This window comes from Lynx canadensis, chromosome B2, assembly GCF_007474595.2.
Source record: "Lynx canadensis isolate LIC74 chromosome B2, mLynCan4.pri.v2, whole genome shotgun sequence".
Classification (NCBI taxonomy): Eukaryota; Metazoa; Chordata; class Mammalia; order Carnivora; family Felidae; genus Lynx; species Lynx canadensis.
In genome coordinates, this window is record NC_044307.1 from 80845634 (window position 1) to 80864686 (window position 19053).

Sequence of the window (19053 nt, forward strand, 5' to 3'; positions counted from 1 at the left end):
ACAAGTTGAGTCTCAGTTACCTACACTTATAGGAAGTGGCCTGTTTTGCCTTTACTCCGGGGGTGTTTTGTAGCCACAGCTATCATCTGTGTTGGCCAGGAAGGATGCAGGCCTCTTCAAAAGGAATGGAACGTGGTGCCGTGTGCACAGCATTTTACCGTTAAGTAAATACTCTCCTAGGCACTCTGAATTCATCCTCACAGCCTCAGGACGTAGGGGTCACACTCCATTTAACAGGTAAGGAATTCAAGACTGAGAATAGTTAAGAGCCTTGACCGGTGACTTTAAACTCGTAAGTTGTAGAGCTGGGACTTGGAACCAAGGTTTTATGACAGATGTGCCTCTTGTGCCCATTTGGATTCCACATTAAATGTTCTTGCCACTGAAACACCTCTGCCGGGATCACCAATCAGGAAGCAGAGAATGTGAGCATTGACTCTCTCCCTGTAAGCGTCACCCCTGTGCAAAGCCTGCCCGGCGCAGGTCTGCCGAGAAGCTTGTCGCTAACGTGTCCTCCCTTCTCTTGCCTCTCTCCAAGGCGGGGAACACGGCTCTGCACCTGGCCTGCCAGAACAGCCACTCCCAGAGCACACGAGTCCTCCTGCTGGGCGGGTCCCGAGCCGACCTCAAAAATAACGTGGGTGAACAACACCGGCTTCTCTTGTGCTCTCTTGTGTCACCTAGGAAAATAACTCCGAAAGCATACTTGAGTGTTAACATCTGGAAAATGAAAATGTGAAAAGCAGTTGGGGACTATCTATAAAGTATTCTTTTTTTTTTTTTTTTTTGCTATGTCCTAAGGGGTTCTTTAGGGTCGGAAGAGTCCTCAAGACTCAAACACTGTTTTTCTCCCCCCTTCTTTTCCCTTCGCTCCTCAGCCTGGGTTTGTTTTAACATTTCTCACAGCGTGTGCTGGCAGATGAGCCTAGGAAACCTGCCCACATATTGTTGTACAGTTGATGCCATCCAGGGGAGGTCTGATGCTCCTTGGCCAGCATCTACAAATCGATTACCCAGGTGCCCTTGAGATGAGCCGATGGGTCAGTAGTTCTTAGAGAATGCTTGACTTTCAAGGTCACATGGGTGTGCCTCCTCCCTCTAAAGCAGCTGTTTTTCCTTTGTAAGTCCCATGCCTCAGGCTCTCAACTAGAGATTGAGGCTTCCCCCCCCCCCCCCCACACACACACACAAAAAGCCTTACTTGAAGTCTCCCTGAAGGCAGACTCTTCTACAGTGGGTCTCAGAATGCCCTGAACCTTGGCTTTGGGCTTCGCTCCTTTTTTTTTCTCTTTAATTTTTATTAAAAAAATTTTTTTAATGTTTTATTTTTTGAGAGACTGAGACAAAGTGTGAATAGGAGAGGGGCAGAGAGAGAGGGAGACACAGAATCCAAAGCAGGTTCCAGGCTCTGAACGGTCAGCACAGAACCTGATGTGGGGCTCGAACCCATGAATGCGAGATCATGACCTGAGCCAAAGTCGGATGTTCAACTGACTGAACCACCCAGGCTTCCCACGTGTGCTCCTTCTTAATCCAGGGGAGAAGGTTATGCTGAGTGGTTGCCATCTCTAGACAAAGTTAGGATGAAAACCTCAAGAAAACACTGCAGAATGTCATGACTTTGTCTCCCGTTTTGTCTCTCTGGGAGCAGCTTAGCCTGTGACCACCAAGGAAGATCTTGATCCTGAGTTTTTCTGAATGTTCTGTTTTATGCCCAGTGATTGCTTCCTCATCAGCTCCCCAGACTACTCTGCCCCATATGAGATATTGGAGTCCTGCTAAAATGGGATGCAGCTCTAATTTTTCTAGAACACATGTGATCTTAAAATCTGACCGCTCTCCCTGCTGCCCTGTCCTTTGAGCCATGAGGAACCCATGATGGAAAAGGGCTCATTTCCAAAGTGGTGCTGTTGGTCTTAATTCGGTATACTCTGGAGCCTTTGGGCTGCAGGAGACGCTGTAGTCAGTGGATTCTTATCAAGTGCTGGGTAAGCAGAGCCTGCCTTCGCTCTTGTGACGGCCTTGTGGGGGGCAGGCACCCAGTGTATGAGACCTGAAAGAGTCTGCATGGCAGAATGCAGGTGGGGCTGCAGACAGCACGGAGCTGCGAGTCTTGGAGTAGTGTCTACAGGAAAGGGAATCATTTCAATTCAGGCTGATACCCTCTAAAGAACATATGCTAGTCTGCCAGTTTTTTTAATGATTTTTTTTTTAACTTTTTGTAATTGCTCAGATTGTGCTCAGAGTTTGATTTCTGTCCGCAGGCAGGCGATACCTGTTTGCACGTTGCTGCACGCTATAATCACTTGTCCATCATTAAGCTCCTCCTCAGTGCTTTCTGTTCTGTCCATGAAAAGAACCAGGTCAGTGCATGTGTCCTCCCCATGGCCGCCAGGCCCCATTCTCACAAGGCTGACAGGTGTGTTAGCACAAATGGGGGCAGAGGTCTGGGACCGGGCCCGTGCTGCCCTTTGCATGTGTGTTCCACTGAGTCCCCGTGGTCCTGATTTATCTGGCCTCCTAGAGGGAAGAGAGCCTGCTCTTATTCCAGTGCGTATCTCCACATTTGCATATTAAACATTTTCTGAAGATCTTGGGGCAGGTTTTGCTTTTAATGCTTTTTACAAAGGAAACCCACGAAGAAGACTGTGGCTTAGTAAATAAGCAAGGGAATTAGAGTTCTGTTCCTTGCCCTGCCACTTTGATCGGATGAAGTCTCTGGTCTCTGTAAAATTGGGTATGTGGTCTGTATCTGTCCGTATAGTGGGGGGTGTGCAATAAAGCTGTGATTACTACAGTGTTCCATGGAAATGTGCATGATTTTCAGTAGTTTAGATTTTTTAAATGTCTTGGCATTTATTGATACCTAAATGATAAATTGTTTGACATTTCTGCATTTGGGTACATATATTTGAAGTTTTAAAAATCATTATTCAGGTTAACCATGCCCCATAACAGTGGTTTCTGATCCTGGCTGCATATAAGAATCAACAGGGCAGTTATAAATACCATTCCTGAATTCTACCCGAGTTTAAATGACCAGAATCCAGGTAATGGGATTGTTAGAAAGTTCCTGACCTGAGTGTGCAGTCAGGATTGAGAACCACTGACACAGCTAAATACATCCTGTCATTCTGCAGCCCCCAACAGATTCTGGTCCATCAGATTACCTGTACCCAGCCCCCACTAACCAGTGGTTCTGCACCTTGGCAGGATCTTTCAGGCACCTGGGAGCTTTAAAAATCACCACGTCCAACCTACAATTCAGAACAATTAAATGGGTGCCAGGGGCGGGACCCCAGCATCAGTAGTTAGTAAAGCTCCTCCACTGATTCCAGCGTGCAGCCAGGATTAGAAACCACTGCCCAGTACACACAACTAAGTGACTTGGCAACGAACTGAACGTTTCCCTGGCTACTTTCAGTGGGGGAGGGCCATGGGATAGTGGCGTTTTCATGCTGCCCAGGAAAACAAGTTATCTGGAGCTTTATTTGATCACCCAATGGGAGAGGATGGATTATTTAACATTTGTATTGGCCTGGTTTATTCATAGCCTTCTGCTTGGGGAAACACCAGCGTTTACATATGGAATTGGCGCATCAAGCTCCATTTGTCTATAGCCTCCTTTCATGGTTGATTGTCTGAACTTTTTTTGATATATAAAGAAAATATGAACTTTATTATAGGCTATTTGGTAAGAGGTTGAAAACAGCTGGTCTTAAGTGAACACTGATTTTTTTCAGTGACTCCACCCAAAGGAAGAATACCCTGAGCCTGCAAAGTGATTCCTAGTGGGCCCTTCACATTCCAGCAGGTGGGAATGTGATCCCACCTGGGATCCTCCCCCCCGTGTTTGTAGAAGTAACTACTTCCACAGCTTTTGCTCATCCTAGCGCTCAGAAATCAAGGGGCCCTCTGGGCAGAGGGATATGGTACAGAGCTCTGTGATGGCTAGCCTGCTGGCCCCTGGCTATCTGTCCGTCATCCTACCTTGGTGTAAAGCTTCAGGTCCCCATTCTCAACAACCCCAGATTGCCCCCCTGTCCTTCCCTGTGATTTCTAGTATCCTCAGTCAGAAAGGAATGTGATCTTTGTACATAGGTGATTTTAAAGCGATCTCTTTAAGGAGAACCACGTAACCCTTGAGCAAAGGGTCCCCTATCAGTCTAAGACCAATCCTAATTTGAAAAGCTACTTACCAGGCCATGGGATGAAAAGCCGGAAGGCTGTGAGCCATGATCAGATGGAGTTTAGCTGCCTTTCTTCTGATTTAATTTCAGGCCGGAGACACAGCACTTCATGTTGCTGCTGCCCTAAATCACAAGAAGGTGGTTAAAATCTTACTGGAAGCTGGAGCAGATGGAACCATTGTTAATAATGTAAGTTAAGCTGCAACAGTGTTTCTAGAAATCATTCCCACCCCTTTCCAGAATGGAGTGTGTTGTTACTTACCTCACCTCCTACAGGGCACACAGCCTCCCTTAGCCTTACTTTATAAGAGATTGGAGGTCTGCTAACAGGAGGACCCCAGAGGCCGCCTTGAGGGAACCCTTGCTCATAGCAGCTCCATGAGTTGATGAGCCCTAAGCGTTCATCTCTAGACTCCTAGCTCAAGTGAGCATATCCTGGCAGGAAAAGGAAGGTCAGGGGTGTCTAAGTAAACTGACAAGTGGATGTTACTGAAAGTGAGTTCCTGCCCTGTAAACAGACAGGGTCCTCAGAAAAGTGGCCACATGACCATCAGATTAATCATCCTCAAAACTTGAACTCCCTTCTCCAAAATCACCTTATTCCTTCCTTCTTTTTCTTAATATCCCACCCCACCATTGTTCCCTCTCTCTCCTAGGTCCTATGGCAGACACCAGCTCAGGCACCCTTTCTTCCTTAAGGCTGACCTGTGGTCTGAAGTAGCACAGACTGACAGACTGAGAAAGGCTGGGGGTGGAACAGTTGTATGGAGAGTCCCCGCCTTCCTCCTCCTCTTCGACCTGTATTGGGTGGTGCACCATTGTGCCTGTCCCCTGATGCCTTTCCCTTCTTTTGAATCCCACTGTTATCAACTCCCTACTTTTTGGCTTCATCTCCCTAGAGCCTCCATTATGGCCATAGCTACCTAATTGTCTCTCACAGTCCAGGTCCTGAAACTGTGTGGCTGTGCCCCAGTCTGCCCTTCCAAGTGCCTTCTCCACTTCTCCAGGGAAAATTCATTGCTTGGCTGGACTTTACGATCCTTTGTGTTTCTTCAACTAAATCTTCCCCTTTGGCCCTGTCTGATGTTTACATTCTCTCCTCTCTCTTCCAGGAAGCATTCCTTGGTGGGCAGGTATTCCAGAGCTTTGCTTCCTAGAGCACTTACCCTCTGTTGTTATTAATCGTTGGGCCCTCAGGTGTGATTTGGCCCCCTCGTCGAATGGAGGAGGCTCAAGAGTGAGGCCAGGTCTTCTATGCGATTGTATTTTGTTGGGCACGTGTAGGTGCTGGTGTGACTGAGCACAGAATTGCTGTCCCAGTTGGGCTAGGGTGCAGGGTTGGTCTCTCTTACTCACTTGTCCCCCACTTTGCCTTTCCTTAGGCAGGCCAGACTCCACTGGAGACTGCCCGCTACCACAATAATCCGGAAGTTGCTCTTCTCCTCACTAAAGCTCCCCAGGTAGGATTGATTACATTTTCCATTCTATTGATTATGTGGGGCTGCAAAGTTGTTGTGATTCTCTGGCCATCTACGAAAGCCAAATCAAACTAACTTAAATAGGAAACTGATGGGCTCACAACCAGGCAGTGGAAAAGGCAGGAATCCATTTGGGGCTTCTAAGATAACCAGAACAAGAGACTTCAAATTCAGTAGGCTTGTCTTCATACATGGGCATCATTTCTTCCCCGTGGCTGGATCATTGGCATTACCAGCTTTGTGGACCATAACTCCCCAGGTTCTCAGGGAAGAAGTTCTGGTCGCAGAAGAGGATCGTGATTGACGAGCTTGGGACAAATGGCCTGAACGAGCAGGACAGGCACTTTAGGAAGATAGCTGCGTCCATCTGACTGTATGGTTAGAGGGGAGGAGCCTTTTCTAGAGAAAGGTGGGAGGAAGGGATCCCGGTCTGGGTGAACAAAAAAAAAAAATTTTTTTTTTTTCATACGATTGGTTTAATTTTTTTTCAGCAGGAGAAAAAAGAATAAAGTTACAAGATTCTTTTAATATTTTCACAATGTTTCACACGTCCATTAGAGGCAGTTAAGTATAAAATAGCTTTCTTTCCTTTTTTTTTATTGAATAATGGTATTTTAGGCATTTAAGTTAAAAAATTGATATCATTTGAGCTGAGATTGAAATCCTCTAACAGATTTAGTAATTTATAAGCTATTCATCATTTTAGTGCCCTGAAATAACTGTTTTTGTTCATATTCCCTTTCAGACGCATGATTTTTACAATTGTGCCTACCCTTTTGTATGCTGCCCTTTATCTTAACTATAATAGAAAAACGTTCTGTAGTTCTCAAAATTACTCATCATAATGGAAGCCAGTATGCTTTTTGTTGTTGTTGTTGCTGTCCAATATTTTGTTAACCTAAATGTCCAACATTAAGGAAATGGTTTGTTTCCCCATCGGAGCTCCTCTGTATTACATTACAGTGAAAACTGATTTGTTTTCTACCTTATTCTGACTAATGTTGTGAGAAGATAAAGTCTCGGAGAGCCGGAGGAAGATTCCAGATACCAGCCTGCTGCATCAGAGCCTGATCCCAGTCAACCGAAGGGTCTGAATGGCCTTCGGGTCATTTAAATTTTAAGAACCTACCTGATATAACGAGCAGTTTGTGGAAGTAGTTAAGATTTTTGTCTTTGGAAAACTGGTCACCCTGTTCCCTGTGGAGTTAGTGCTTCTCAGTAGCATCTGGATATCCTTGGAGCCTCTGACAGGCATGAGTCAGGTGGTCCTTTGGAAAAAGTTTCCACCTCTTTCCAACTATTTGCAAACAAATCATTACTGGAGTCACATCCATGAATCCTGATAGCAAAAGGCTGGTCTCTTACAGATCAAAAAGTACAGGATGCTATAATAAATGTCAGAATTTATCTCTGTTATCTGGCATTTCAGTATTGGCAGTTTGGACAGCCAGCTGTGTCCTCAGCCATGTGAAGATCATCAAATTTTGTGGGGTGTAGTATCCCCCAAGGTACAGACTTACAGGCCTTTGATCCCCCTGTCCTTTGTCTCCAGAACTCAAGGATCTTTGTTCTTAGGGGAGAGGCTTTCCCATGGACCATTTTCCTATGTGGTTCTCCTTTACTGTTTCCATTTTAAAAAATGACTTCAGTTTTTCCATGCCCATTTGAATAGCAAATAGGATGACATCTTATGGAAGTATTTTACACGATTGTATATGCTAAACCCTGTTCTCAATATGAACAAGGAACTTTGGAATATGCATAAAATTGTATACGTGTTGTTCTTTTGTTCTCAAGTCACAGAACTAGCTTTCCTCTTTGTGTGAAACAGGAAATTCCTTTGCCTTGGCACCTTAGTGGACCGTGGATTTCAATGGCTCACAGCAGTACTAAGATCTTTCTAAAGATCCATATTCCCCGATTTCGGTGAACTAGAAAAGATTGATGATGTTCCATTGGTAGATGATATGGTTCGCTGAGAAAGGCTGTACGCCATGCAAAGTTATTTGCACTGGCTAATAACCTGGTCTGTGGAGGGAATTATTCTGATGATTTGGGTGACCTCTGAGTATCCCTTCTCATTTTAGATTGATATGTTCACAAATGCTTTTGAAAGTGAATTTTGGATTGATGCTGGGGCTGTATCCTGTTCTAAGAGCCCATAAACCGAATGAGCAGTGGGCATTAGTCACTTCTTCTCATCAGACTTGACTTCCTACTGAGTCTGAATTTAGTTTCAGAAATGGTTCTCAGACCTTTTGATCTGGGACATCTAATGTTCTAGAGGCCCATTAAGAGCTGTATGTGAATTATATCTATTAATAGTGTCCATGTTTGAAATTTGAGAAATGTTAAAGGTGGTAAGTTCATTTTGTAACAAATAGCATTGTCTTTATGAGCAATAACTATTTTTCAAAACCAAAGTTACTGGAGAAGAGTAGGTAGCATTATGTTACATTGTTGCAAATCTCCTTACGGTCTTAGTGGAAAGACGGAGGGCTGCCCTCTACTTCTGCACGTGACCCACTGGGGTGTTGTGTGCAGCTTCTGGTAAATACTGCTGTACAATCAGTGAGAGGGAAAAAGCCGACATTGTTACGCTGTCATGAAAATAATTTTAGTTTCGTGGACCCGGGGTTCCCTGGACACTTTCAGAGCTGTTGGCTTAGAGGATGAGAATACAATTTAAAAATCTGGTTTAGCCACAGGCAGATGTCGTCAGGAATTCTCCATTTAGATTGTACCGCTGTCCATAGAGGTTCTTCTTGTCATATGATGTCACTTGAATTTAATGAACACAAGAAAGTTGAACATTTAGATGAAAGCACTATGCTGAACTTCAGAGAACCCTTCTCTATCTACAGATGAAGACCATAAAATGTTTTATTGCAAAAAAATTAGAGCTTGAAGAAGTGTTTTCCCTTTCTGGACCTCCTTGGTGAAAGGGAGTGACTCTGGGGCTGGAAGTAAAAGGCCATGGGTTGAAAGCTTCTGCCAGCTCAAAGCTCTGTACTCTGGTTAAACTTCCTCTGGCCAATTAAGCAACTCGAGGGGCCAAGGCAGGAGGGAGGCACCTAACAGTGCCTGAAAGTCCAGGGTATGCCAGCCACTTGCTTTGTCTTGGTTAATTCCATTAACTCCCCGTATTTACAGAATACAGAAAGGGCAAATAACTTGCCGGAAGATCCTACAGCTAGCTGCTGCTGAATTCCAAAATCGGGCTATCGGACCCCATGTCTACTTGCCTGTGTCTGTTCCACCTTCCTGCCCTCTCGGGCAGGCCAAATGCTTCCTTTTGGGGACCAGATTCCTGCCCCATGGTTGGTACCATGGTTCACAGATGAACCTCAGTGTTTGAAGCAAACTAAAAACTGACTTGAATACAGTTTGGTCAAGAGAAAATATGATGGGCTAGTTCAGGTCCAGCGTACCAAGATAGCGAGACACTGCCTGGCGTGGGGCCGCTGTGTTGTGCGAGTCCAGGGGATGCCGTTCCTATCCTCGTCTGTGAGTGGTGTTCCCTGGAGTTAAGCAGTGCACAGCCTGCACACCCCCCTATGGCGACCGTGGCCTGGCACACAAATGCCTATTGTTGTCCTCGACCATAAGCTCCTTGAGATCGGGGACCATGTCCTACTTCCTTCTGGGCTCCTACAGAGCCCAGCACAAGACCTCGGTGCCCAGCAGGCAGGCAGAGATGCGTGTTTGATGTGATTGCTTGGTCTCTCCCTAGGCTGGAAGTTCCACTAGATCAGAGCACCAGGTCCAAGGACAATGCTGTCACGACGCTGCACACACCGTGGTTTGTAACCATGCCTCTTGCCTCCTTCAGGTCTTGCGCTTCAGTCGCGGGCGAAGCTTGAGGAAAAAGAGAGAGAGGCTCAAGGAAGAGAGGAGAGCTCAGTCTGTGCCAAGAGATGAGGTGGCACAAAGCAAGGTGGGGGGTAGCTCTCCCGCCCCTCCCAAACGTCACCCCCTTACAGAGGGTGGGAAACAATCTGGCTGTTCCTTCTGGGTTCATCTGGCAGCAGCCGTGCCCTCCTCTGTCTCTCCTTTCTGCTGGTTCTTCAAACTGTTGTCCGTGTTTTCCCTTTGGTTTCTTGTCCTCCTCTCCTCCAGGATTTCAGATCATGTGCCTGTGTTGCCAGTCTTTCTCGGCATCCTTGTCTGGGCATAGTTTCTAGCCCCATGTGTCTGTGGCCTCATCACTACTGTGTGGACAGCACTGCCTCTAATGCTGGACCCTTAATGGTATAGGGCAGTGATTTTCAAAATGTAGTGTCCACTGTGCCATCTGGGACCTTGTTAGAAACACAGAGTTGGGGGCCTCACCTCAGACCCACTGGATCAGAAACTCTGGGAGGGGGCCCAGCAATCTGTTCGAACAAGCCCTTCAGGTGATTCTGGTGTGGACTAAAGTTTGACAACCAGTGGCCTGGGTCGCTTCTTCTCTTTCGGCTTGGGGAATGGATTGAGGCTGCACTAGTCCATGTGATTCCTCTGTTGCAGATTTAGAAAAAGATGCCCCTTGGGCAGCCCAGCCCTGCTCAGGGTGCATAAGGCGAAGAGAGCCAGAGCCGGATTTCAGCTCCCTCTGCTAGGTGCCCTTGTGCAGTGAACAGCTTGCACAACTGGAACGAACCATGCCTTTCAGCTCTCGCAGGAAGAAAAAGACTAGGATATAAAGACAACTTTTGGCACATAAAATTTTATACTGAGTGCTTATTGTTCTATTTCAAAATCCTCTTATCAGTTTTCAGGGTTAAGGCATTGTAACTCTGATTAAGTTCCTGTGGGTGAATTGTACATATTGATTTGTAAAAGTTCTTATAAGGACTAGAAATGTGATGTTTTCATTTCAGGGGGTTCTCCTACTCCATTATGAATTGTGAAGTCCAAGTTCAAAGAATAAATGGTTTTTTTGGTTGTTGTTGCTGTGGTTGAAATGCAAAAAAATTTTAAAATTTCTAATGCTGAGCTGTTTGTGGTAGCTTCCGGAAGCTCTAAGATATAGAATTAGACCCAAGACTCTGTTTACCTTGGCACCTAATGAAGTAAAAGCAAAATATTCAACCAACTGGGAAAGTCCTACATGTTCAGTTTAGACCACCAAGCAGTGTTCCCTCTTTGTCATCAGCTAAGGTTCCTGTGGGTCCTTTAGTGGATGCAATCTTGCAAACAGAGTTTTGCACCATTACAGAAGAAGGAAGAGGGGGCAATTAGAACTGGTTTCTGGGCACTTCTTTTTCCCCCCCTCTGTAGGGAAGTGTCTCCGCAGGAGACACCCCCAGCAGTGAACAGGCTGCACCCAGAAAAGAAGAGGCCAGAGAAGATGTCCTGTCCGCCTCCCCAGAGCCCAAGGCGAAGGACAACAGACAGAGAAAGTCAAGGCCCAAGGTCAGGAGGCACGTGAAGGCAGCCAAGGGAGGGCTGGGAGGCAGGTTGGCCAAGGGCCCTGGGATCGCATCATGCCCAGTAGCTAAAATGCCACTGGACTTGGCTTGCTGGTTTGGAGCCAGAGCACGAAAATTAAATCTGGGTAACTTCAAACACAAGGTTAATGTGCTGATCTATTTCTTTGGACATGCGGTGCTTACAGTGGAGTGCCGTGAGACAAAGCAAGACGAGGGTGAGATGGGAGCCGTTGGATGGGGGCCAGTCTTGCCCATGTCACAGTGCTCAGGGGTATTGTTGCTTCCTCTCCCACAGGCGTCAGCATTTTCTGACCCCACTCCACCAGCAGACCAACAGCCTGGACACCAGAAGAACTTGCATGCTCACAGTCACCCTAAAAAAAGGCCCAGGCACCGATGTTCACCACCACCCCCTCCCCATGAGTTCAGAGCGTACCAGCTCTACACGCTGTACCGGGGCAAGGACGGGAAGGTGATGCAGGTACTTCATGAGCCCTGTCTGGTCATAGGACCGTAGGCCTTAAGCAAGGCTGTCTGTTTAACACTATTCCTGGGGGCTAATATCCACTTGCAGTGTTGACTTGGGAAGGCAATGAGCTTTGAAGATAAACCAGATGTCCCTCCCTACACTGCAGATACACCGCTGCTGCTGAAGCCCAGGCAAACGGGTAGTTACAAACCTTTGTGCACCATCCTTAAGTGACTAGGTAATCTTGAGGCTCCAGAGTAGATAAAAGCCACAAGGATTGGGACCGTGTCTTACCCTCTCTGAAGCTTCTCAGTGCCTGTTGGACCCACAGCTTGGCCCATTGGACATCCCAAAGTTATGCCTCCTCCGTCATCTGTATCCCCCTGGCATACTGACTGGCACTGGATGGGCACTCAAAACCAGTTTGTTGAAGGAGGGAATGAGTGGATTGATTCCTTTATTGTTCCCCTGTTAGGCACCAATAAATGGTTGTAGATGTGAACCCCTAATCAACAAGCTGGAGAACCAGTTGGAGGCAGCTGTGGAGGAGATCCGAGCAGAGCTGGGTTCGGTTCAGGATAAAATGAACACAAAGCTGGGGCATATGGAGAACAAAACCCAGCACCAGGTCAGTGAGTTGCCCCCCCCCCCGCCCCCACAACCCCCCATGGCCAGATGTTCTGGCAGGAAATGAAATCAGAAGCTGCCCACACTGAGCACCCTTTGTATTTTGCAGACTGAGCTGAGTACCTTGGGTGGACTCTCAGGGAAGAGGCTTATGTGATTTCTTCCAAGCGCATTTATTCAAAGTTTTTAAGAACCTGCTTAAATTGCTTCTGATTATAAAAATGATATATACCTATTACAGAGCATTTTCTTTAAATATGAAAGTTAGAAAGGAAAAGAAATCCCCTACAAGCCCACCACAGTGAGAAATCACTACTAACATTTGGGTTTATTCTCTTCCAGTCTCTTTATGTTTGTATCCTGGCCCCTTTCCCACTGCACACACAATCAGAACAATCCTGTCTATAGGTTTCTTTATTTTGAAAATTTTCAAAGAAGAGAAACAGTGAAACACTGCAATGAAAGCATGTCTACTCTCCATATGTTGCCACATTTGTTTTGTGTCTCTCACATGCACCTGTCTTTCTGTTGAATCCTTTGAGATTTAGTTGGAGCCTGTCCTGACTTCTCACCTCTAAATACTTCAGAGCGCATCTTGACGAAGAATAAGGACTTTCTTCTTTGTAGCACAATCCGTTATCATGTATGAGAAAATTAACAATGATTGCATCATATCCAGTCCGTATTGCGATTTATTCCATTCTTCCAAAATGTTTTCTTATAGCTTGTTTTTGTTTTAAATTCCAGCTCAGAATCCAGTGATTCTTTTGTGCATCTGGGTTATGTCTCTCTGGTTTCTTTTCATCTACAACAGGCTGATTCCTTCTTCCATCTTTTTCTTTATTCCTAGGATATTATCTTTTTAAAAAGTCTAGGCCAGTTGTTACATAGGATGTTCAACATTCTAGACATGTCTGATAGGCTCTTCATGGTATTATTTAACTTGTTCTGTCTCTGTATCTCTGTGAACTGAAAGTTAGGTCTAGAGCAGTGGGTCTCAAAGGTGTCATCCCTGGACCAGTAGCATCAGCATTATCTGGGAGCTGTGGGGGCAAAAATGACAATTCTTGGGCCTCATTCCAGATCTACTGAACTTAATTGTGAATAAACCTCTGGGGATGGGGTCTAGCCACCTGTGTTTGAACAAGACCTCCAAGTTTGAGAACCACTAGTGTCTAGATGCTTATTTCGGTTCAGATTAAATATTTTTGGCAAGAAAATGTCATAATTAATGGCGTAAACTTCAAATTATGTCACATCAGGAGGCACATAATGCCAGGATGTCTCCTTATTAATGATAAGTTTGATTACTTGGCCAAGTGAGTAACCACCATCTCCATCAAAGAATATATTTTCTCTTTGTAATCAGAAATGTATGGTGGATGTAGATTTTTAAGTACAAGACACTTTTAAAAATGTATAAGCTAGCCTATTAATAGGAAAAAATCCACATTACAGAAATATGAAATATAGCGATACATTCCAGAGATACCTTCCATTCCTGGTTTTGTGTATTTTTCCATAGATTTTCTCTTTTATAGATAGTACTTATATAGTTACCACTTTAAAACAAAAATGGAAAAAAACTATGCTGTGTTTTTTCTTCTTCAGCTTTTTTTTTAAATGTTTATTTTTGAGAGAGAGAGAGACACAGAGCACGAGTGGGGAAAGGGCAGAGAGGGAGGGAGACACAGAATCTGAAGCAGGCTCCAGACTCTGAGCTGTCATCACAGAGCCCGACGTGGGGCTCGAACTCACAGACCGTGAGATCATGACCTCTGCTGAAGTTGGACGCTTAACCCACTGAGCCACCTAGGCGCCCCTCTTCCTCAGCTTTTTAATTGAAGTAAAGTTGACACAGGTTACACTACATTAGTTTCAGGTGTACAACATAATGACTGCACAAGTCCATGTGTTCTGCCGTGCTCACCACCAAGTGTGGTTACCGTCTGTTACCTTTCACCCCGTGACTTCTTCATTCCGTAACTGGAGACCTGTACCTCCCACTTCCCTTCACCCACTTTGCTCATCCCCCCACCCCTTCTCTGGCAACTACCAGAGGAGTTCATACCTTGTTTCTGCTTTTTTTGTTCATTTGTTTTTTAGATTCCATACAAGTGAAATTCTATGGTATTTGTCTCTCTGCCTTATTTCACTTAGAAAAATGCCCTCTGGGTCCGTCCATGCTGTCACAAATGGCAATATATTTTTTTTAAGATTTACCATTTTATTTTATTTTAAAGTTTATTTATTTTGAGAGAGAGCATGAGTAGGGTAGGGGCAGAGAGAGAGTGGGAGAGAGAATCCCAAGCAAACTCTGCACTGTCAGTGTGGAGCCCAGGGTGGGCCTTGAACTCATGAACCATGAGATGATGACCTGAGCTGAAACCAAGAGTCTGACATTTAACCAACTGAACCACCCAGGGTGCCCTGCAAGGTATTCTTTTTTATGGCTGAGTAATACTTCATTTTGTGTGTGTGTGTGTGTGTGTGTGTGTGTGTGTGTGTGGACACACACACTATATCTTATCCGCTCATCTTATCAACGGACACTTGGGTTGCTTCTATATCTTGGCTACTGTAAATAGTACTATAATAAGAATAGGAATGCTTCTGTTTTTCCGAGTTAGTGTTTTTGTTTTCTTCAGGTAAATACCCAGTAGTGGAATTATTGGATCAAAAATGGTAGTTCTATTTTTAATTTTTGAGGAACCTCCATATTGTTTTACACAGTGATTTTTATCAATTTACCTTCCCACCAACAGTGCACGAGGGTTCCTTCTTCTCCACATCCTTGCCAACACTTACTTCTTTTTGATACTGGCTGTTCTGACTGGTGTGAGGCGATATCTCATGGTTTTGATTTGCATTTCCCTTATTAGTGTTGTTGAGCATCTTTCATATGCCGTCTGCCATCTGTATGTTGTCTTTGGAAAAATGTCTGTTCAGGTCCCCTGCCTATTTTTAAATCAAATTGTTGAGGGTAGAGTTGTATAAGTTCTTTATATATTTTGGTTATAAACCCCTTATTGTATATATCACTTGCAAATATCTTCTCCCATTCAGTAGGTTGCCTTTTCATTTCGTTGATGATTTCCTTCATGTGCAAAAGCTTTATATTTTGGTGTAATCCCAGTAAAGTTATTTTTGCTTTTGTTCCTTTGCCTGAGGAGACCTATCTAGAAAAATGTTGCTAAGGCTGATGTCAAAGAGATTACTGCCTATATTTTCGCCTAGATGTTTTTTGAGTTCAGGTCTCGCATTTAGGTCTTTAATCCATTTAAACTCATTTTTGCGTATGGTATAAGAAAGTGGTGTGGTTTTTCTTTTGCATGTAGCTGTGTAGTTTTCCCTGCACCGTTAATTAAAGAGACTGTCTTGGGGGCACCTGGGCGGCTCAGTTGGTTGGGGTCTGATTTGGGCTCAGGTCATGATCTTGAGGTTTGTGGGTTTGAGACCCACATCAGATTCTTTGCTGACAGCTCAGAACCTGGGGCCTGCTTCGGATTCTGTGTCTCCCTCTCTCTGTCTCTCCTCTGCTTGCGCGCACAAGTGCTCTCACTCTGTCTCAAAAATAAATATTAAAAATGAACAAATATTAAAAATTTTTTAAATTTTAAATAAAAAATTTTTTTTAATGTTTGTTTTTGAGAGAGTGATAGAGTGTGAGCAGCAAGGGGCAGAGAGAGAGGGAGACACAGAATCCTAAGCAGGCTCCAGGCTCCAAGCTGTCAGCCCAGAGCCCAATGCAGGGCTCGAACTCACAAACTGTGAGATCATGACCTGAGCTGAAGTCGGATGCTCAATCCACTGAGCCATCCAGGCACCCCTAAAAAAATTTTTTTCTAAAGAAACTATCTTTTTCCTCCCATATATTTCTGCCTCTTGTGTTGTAGATTGACCATATAAGTGTGGGTTTATTTCTTGGCTGTTTATTGATCTATGTGTCTGTTTTTGTGCCAGTGCCATATTTTATTATAGCTCTGTAGTATATTTTTAAATCTCGGATTGTGAAACTGCCAGCCTTGTCTTCTTTCTCAAGATTGCTTTAGCTATGTGGGGTCTTCTGTAGTTCCATACAAATTTTAGGATTATAATAGTTCTGTGAAAAATGCTGTTGGTATTTTGATAGGGATTGCATTGAATCTGTAGATTGCTTTGGATAGTGTGGACATTTTAAAATATTGAGTTTCTAATCCATGAGCATGGAGTATCTTTCCATTTGTGTTGTCTTTAATTCTTTCATCAGTGCTTTATATTTTCAGAGTATAGGTCTTTTACCTTCTGGGTTAAGTTTATTCCTAGGTATTTTATTCTTTTTGGTGCAAGTGTAAATGGAATGGTTTTCTTAATTTCTCTTTCTGCTACTTCATTATTGGTATATAGAAATGCAACAGATTTCTGTATATTAATTTTGTATCCTGCAACTTTACTGAATTCATGTATTCTAATAGGTTTGTGGTAGAGGCTTTAGGGCTTCCTATGTATAGTAGCATGTCAACTGCAAACAGTGACAGTTTTACTTCTTCCTTACCAATTTGGATACCTTTTATTTGTCTGATTGCTGTGGCTAAAACTTCTAGTACTATGTTGGATAAAAGTGGTGAGAGTAGACATCCTTTTCTTGTTCCTGATCTTAGGAAAAAAGCTCAGGTGTTTTTTTTTGTTTTGTTTTGCTTGTTTGTTTTTACCATTGAGTATGATGTAAGCTGTCAGTTTGTCATATATGGCTTTTATTATTTTGAGGTGTGTTCCCTTTAAACCCACTCTTTTGAGAGTTTTTATCATGAACAGATGTTGAACTTTGTCAAATGCTTTTTCTGCATCTAATGAGATGATTATAGAATTTTTATTCATTTTGTTAATGTGGTGTATCATATTGACTTTGTGGATATTGAACCATCCTTTCATCCCCAGAATAAATCCCACTTGATTGTGGTGATTGATCATTTTGAAGTATTGTTGAAGTTTGCTAATATTTTGTTGAGGTTTTTTTGTATCTATGTTCATAAGAGATATTGATCTGTAATTTTCTTTTTTGGGGGCATCTTTATCTGGTTTTGGTATCAAGATAATGCTGGCCATATAGAATGTATTTGAAAGGTGTCCATCATCTTCTGTTTTTTGGAACAGTTTGGAAAGACTAGGTATTAACTCTCCTTTAAATTGGTATAGATTTGGTGTGTCTGTGGAGGAGAGGCTTAGCGAGTCTTCCTACCTAGCTATCTTGGACGCAAAGAGCCATGGTCATCTTTGTAGCTTACATTGAAATTAAGTAATATGTCTTAGGTGTGTTATTTCAATATGCTGTTTAATGGCGATGTACTGTTCTGGGTATGGAGTTACACATATAATTTGTTTTTTGTCTACTATGTGGTTTATTTACTTATTTATTTATTTTTACCTCCAGTATAGTTAACATACAGTGTTACATTTCAGGTGTACGATATAGTGATTCAACAGTTCCATACACCACCCAGTGCTCATCACAAGTTCATTCTTTAACCCCCCTCACCTATTTCACCCATCGCCACACCCACCTCCCTAAATTACACGTATTTTTACTTCCAGATTTTTTCACTTAATTTGATATCCCAAGCATTTTTCTATGCCTTCCTTTTTGTTAGACTTTAAAGTTGCTTATAGTTCTTACTCTTATAAATAATGCTATGATGCACACTTATGTGTATAAACATTTGCTTCTCAAGTTATTTGCTCCTTTTTAGGATAATTGGGTCCATAGTTAAGATGTTTAAATCTCTTCATAAATATTAGTAATCTACTAAATAGAAAGGTTGTATGAATTTATATCCTACGGGTAGGATAGGATATAAATCGAGTCTCTGTCTCAAACCTTTGCCATCACTCATATTATTTTTAAAGTTTATGCCAAATCGATTAAGTATATTGTTTAATTTTTATTTCCTTGTTTGTTGGTGAGGTAGAATGTTTTAGGTTTATTTGCTATTTGCCCTTCATGGAAAGCGCATTTAAGAACTCTTTTCCTAGTGCCATCGTATATTAGTTAAGACTGTTTTGTAAATAAAACCCACTTCAGCTGGCCTAAGCCCAGGGAGGAGTGTATTAGATGAGTGCTGGACCAACCATCTCAAGGACCTTGCTTCAGTTCAAGGAGGGTGACAGATGGGTGTGTAAAACCTTAGTCCTAATTCCCAGTTCTAGGTGAAGGACTCTGGCATGGGCTCTGGTGCGGCATGAGTCTGGTGTCCATGCCTGAAGCAATCAGCCGTGCCCCAGAACAAAGCTGTACGTCAACACAGTTGCTCTTGACAGAGGATAAGGACGTGGGTGGAGTAGGCCAATCCTAGAAAACGGGAGAGCAGCTCACAGAAAAAACACGAGGGCCGAAGAAACAAAACAGAAGGTGCTCACCACATCTCCAGAACTGCTGCTGCTTTTTTGGTTTTTGAACATCATGTGTGTCCCTGACAGGAGAAGAGCTCACCTGTGAGCCCTCCTCACACCTCCAGAACTGGCCCTTCTTTGTGTTTGTGTTTTGAACATCTGATTGTGGAACAACCCTTGTGGAGCTGGCCCCTGCTGACAAAGTCTCTCTCCCTGGTATGGACCTTGTCAAAGCAGTGAAAGTTTGGCTTTCCTGGGTGTAGGGTCCTAACAGGAAATATCAAGATAAAGGGGGGCGGGGGGATCCAGGAGGGCGTGACTGAAAAATGACCATCATTGGTTCTCTGGAGCACTCCCCTAGTACTCCTTCCTCACCCTTCTTCACACTTGCTTTGATTTGATTACTTTCAGTGAAGCACTGAGGGGATGTATTCACTAGGAACACTGGGTAAAAGCCCTGAGCATTCTGCTTCTTTTGCTATCTCATGGGCAGCTACTAACATTTTAAG

At 43.7% G+C, this 19053-nt stretch overlaps 1 protein-coding gene across 3 annotated transcripts in view; it reads left to right on the forward strand.

Moving 5' to 3' along the window:
• Nucleotides 1-19053, forward strand: part of ANKRD6 (ankyrin repeat domain 6) — an 84709-nt gene that overhangs the window by 59366 nt on the left and 6290 nt on the right. For 2 of the 3 annotated variants that reach the window (XM_032593216.1, XM_030315965.1), the window contains exons 5-12: nucleotides 539-637; nucleotides 2265-2363; nucleotides 4281-4379; nucleotides 5573-5650; nucleotides 9501-9605; nucleotides 10931-11065; nucleotides 11378-11563; nucleotides 12027-12179. In XM_032593216.1, the coding sequence (XP_032449107.1) occupies nucleotides 539-637; nucleotides 2265-2363; nucleotides 4281-4379; nucleotides 5573-5650; nucleotides 9501-9605; nucleotides 10931-11065; nucleotides 11378-11563; nucleotides 12027-12179 (954 nt within the window). The remainder of the gene's footprint in view (nucleotides 1-538; nucleotides 638-2264; nucleotides 2364-4280; nucleotides 4380-5572; nucleotides 5651-9500; nucleotides 9606-10930; nucleotides 11066-11377; nucleotides 11564-12026; nucleotides 12180-19053) is intronic. The other variant, XM_032593217.1, reaches the window with a different exon arrangement.